This window comes from Octopus bimaculoides, chromosome 7 (assembly GCF_001194135.2).
Source record: "Octopus bimaculoides isolate UCB-OBI-ISO-001 chromosome 7, ASM119413v2, whole genome shotgun sequence".
In the NCBI taxonomy this organism is placed as follows: domain Eukaryota; kingdom Metazoa; phylum Mollusca; class Cephalopoda; order Octopoda; family Octopodidae; genus Octopus; species Octopus bimaculoides.
In genome coordinates, this window is record NC_068987.1 from 90,203,162 (window position 1) to 90,206,902 (window position 3,741).

Below are 3,741 nucleotides of genomic sequence, written 5' to 3' on the forward strand. Positions count from 1 at the left end.
ATATACACACACATGCATTATATACATGTAAATATATATATTAAACTGTATGTATGTATCATCATCATCAACATTTAACATCTGTTTCTCTATGCTGGCTTGGGCTTGATTATGTATATACATACAAACATGTATATATATATATATATATATATATATATATATATATATATATACACATACGCATATGCAAATATGTGTGTGTGCATATAAATATCTAATCTATAATCATTAGTCAGACAAAATATATTTTGTTTCACCTATAGTTCTTCGGGACATTTTGTTGGACTAACATTATGGATTAAATGTTTATTCTTTCTCAGACTTATCCTTCAGTTCTTTATTCTAGATGGCCCAGCATACATACATATTTGTGTGTGTGTGCGTGTGTGTGTACCTGTATAAATACAAACATATGTGTACATACACCTATAGATTTATACATACATACATACATACACACACATATACATATATATATGCAGACACACACACATACATGAGTGTGTGGGTGTGTATATATAATACACACACACACACAGTCATTTATATATACATATATATATATGTGTGTGTGTGTACACACATTGATATTTATATCAATACAAATATATTTATGTATATATATACACATATATAGTTATGTTTGTATGTATGTACACACATATATAGATACATATCCACACACACATATATATATATATATATATTTGTATTTGTGTGTGTGTTTGTGTGTATATAAATAAATCTCTAGCCAAACTGTTAGTCGAGAAAATATTCAAAATCGTTGCCAATGCATTTTATGCATAAAAAAAGAAAATAATAATAATAATAATAATAATAATAATAATAAACTTCGACAAGGCAACAGGAGCCTCCTCATTTTTTTGGGTGTTTTTGTTTGCTTTGTTTATTTCATTTGTTCTATTTTTTTGTTATTTTTTGTTAATTTTTTTTTGTTTCATTTTAAACAATGTCTGCTTTGCTGGTCTATTTAAGTAGGGAACTGAGCAGATCCGATGATCCATCTTGTCACGGAATTCCAGAAAAAGATGAGTGAGTTTTGATGATGAAAACAAAGAATGAATATTACAGAAGCTGACATTTGGTTCTTGGTTTCCTAGGAGGTTGTGGTTGCAAAACTGCTCTGACTGCTTCTTCAAACACCTGCAAAAAATGAAAACAATGTTTGTCACTGATTTTAATAATTTTCCTTTGAGACACAGCCCCAAGGCCACTAATTATGCTGGTGAGAAAACAGTCAACCATATTAATGGTGCTTGGCACTGGTGCCAAATAAAAAGCACCCAGAATACTTTGTAAAGTGGTTGGCAATAGGGAGGGCGTCCAGCTGTAGAAATCAAGCCAAATCGGATTGGAACTTGGTGTGGCTCCTGTCAAACCATCCAACCCATACCAGCATGGAAAATTGATGACAAATGATGACAATTAGGATTATGATGATGGTCAGTACTTGAATGGTGTTTGTTTGGATAAAAGGCCAAGTTGACTTCAGCCTCCAGTGCCAGAACTAAATATTGCTCCCCATATAATCTTACGATTGCCATACCCATCCAGTTCTACTCACCTGGGACATCTCATCTATCCATTGCTCCTATTCATTCTTTCTCTTCCCTACTGTGAGTAATCATGCAGCCCTTCTACAAGAACCAGTTCTGCCCTATCACTTTCTCTCATGCTTTAAGCCCTCATCTCCTAACATAAAGCTAACCCCCAGCCCCCACTGGGTTTATGATCTTGGGAACTGCATGGTGGTATGAAAAACAAAATGGAGGCAGGTTTGCTACAGCTGGATGCTTTTCCTGTTGCCAATCTGCACCATTTTGCAAGCAAGGTAATATTTCATGAAAAATTGGAAATAAACAACCTCATTTGTATGATAACGATTCTCATTTACACCCACTTTGTGATGTTTAGACATGGTACACACACACAAATATGATGGGCTTCTTTCAGTTTCCATCTACCAAATCCACTCACAATGCATTGATTGGCTCAGAGCAATAGTAGAAGACACTTGTCCAAGGCACTACACAGTGGGATTGAACTCAAGACCACATGCTTGGGAAGTAAGCTTCTTAATCACACAATTACTTCTTCCCTGAGTAGAAATATTTGATTCTCAATGTCGTCTCCAACATGTCAGATCAGACGGAGAAAGACTGAGGTCTGTTCTAAAGAGAAATCTCCACTACATCACACTAGAGCCAAGTACTGGCATTCATAGAAATCGCTGGAAACTCAAAGAAAGTTATTCCTTATACTATAGTTTACTCTCCACTTCAGCCATGTGACTTTTTGTTCAGCCAGCTTCACATTACTGGTTTGCTTCACAGATTCATGCGTTGGCTGATGGTTGATACCAACATATTCGTAACCTAAGTTTCGATATCTTGCATACAATAAGCAACATGCGAAAACAGTTGCAGAGGAGACAAACGTATCACAGACAAGATGACACAGGAATGAAAAGAATGGCAAACCTGACACAACCAAAGCTAGAATAGCGAAATGGAGGCTAAAAATAGACGAAAAAAAAAACAACACTGATAACAGTGGAAAACAGAGTGAGTATAGATAGAAACATTAACCGTTTCATGTAATTCAATTAATTTTAAAATAGTCACGAGTTTTGAACAACCAAAATAAGCAATGTATGTCATTGGCAGCAAGACACCTGTACCTGTCCCTCTATCACATTTTAACTATCAACACCTGGCATAAAGTCACTTCCATCAATACTACTCCACCCCTTTCAGCTGAGGGCTCTTGTCTTGCAAGTTACTTGGTGACCTCACTAGTGTTGGTGCTACATGAAAAGCACCTGGTATACTGTGTTAAGTGGTTGGTGCCAAGAAGGGGGCATACAGCTGTGGAAAACCCAGCCAAAGTAGATATTAGAACTTGGTGCAGCAGTCCTCTTGCTTACCAGGATGGAAAATAGTCATGAAATGATGGAAGATGATAGAATTGATGAAGAAGTATTTGGAACTTAAGTTGTGATGGAAAACTTCAATTGATACATAACAGGGTTTGACAAACAAACATCTCTTTAGTATTTAACCCAACAACCAGCCTCTTATATTCACCTCAAATCCCAAAACCATTTCTTATTTTTCCTCATTTGCAACAACAATAACAACTCAAATGTCATAATTTTCAACTTGTTTCAATGTTTTGTCTAAAAATTTATAGGAAAATAAAAATAACATAACCATGTGTCCTTAAAGTTTTGTCATTGCCCCATGGAATATTTTTTGTTCATCATCAAAACAGGTGTAGTGAGGCACAAGAAGCCAGCGCCATTTTGAACAAGATCTCACTGGTAGCCATTGTCATGTGCAAAGACAAGAACGAAATCTCGCCTGCAACCATTTGCCATGAGCGAGACGACAATGAGACTCTCGCCGGCAACCAATATTTAAGCAAGAGAACAATGGCATTCTCTCTCTCACTCTTCTCGAACATGGAAAGCGGACGTTAAATGATGATGATGATGATGATGATGATGATGTTTAAAGTAATTTTGTTGCTGTTGTTGTTAATGAGGGAAAGTAAAAATGGTTTTGGCTTTGAGGATAGAATAAGGTGAGGACCGTTCAGTTGAAAACTTGATTTTTTTTTTCTTTAAATGGTATCAGCACAAGTGGAAGTGGTTCACTGTGTTTATGTTGTGGAAGATGAGAGATGATGGAGAGGAAGAGAGAAAAGGGTTTACAG

General features: G+C 36.0%; 1 protein-coding gene across 4 annotated transcripts in view; it reads right to left on the minus strand.

Annotated features, from left to right (window-relative positions):
- Positions 1-23: 23 nt before the first annotated feature.
- LOC106867178 (ras-related C3 botulinum toxin substrate 2) overlaps positions 24-3,741 on the minus strand; it is a 220,753-nt gene continuing 217,035 nt past the window's right edge. For all 4 annotated transcript variants that reach the window (XM_014911976.2, XM_014911974.2, XM_014911975.2 and 1 more), the window contains one exon: positions 24-1,167. In XM_014911976.2, coding sequence (XP_014767462.1) covers positions 1,090-1,167 — 78 coding nt within the window. In that variant the 3' untranslated portion in view covers positions 24-1,089. The remainder of the gene's footprint in view (positions 1,168-3,741) is intronic.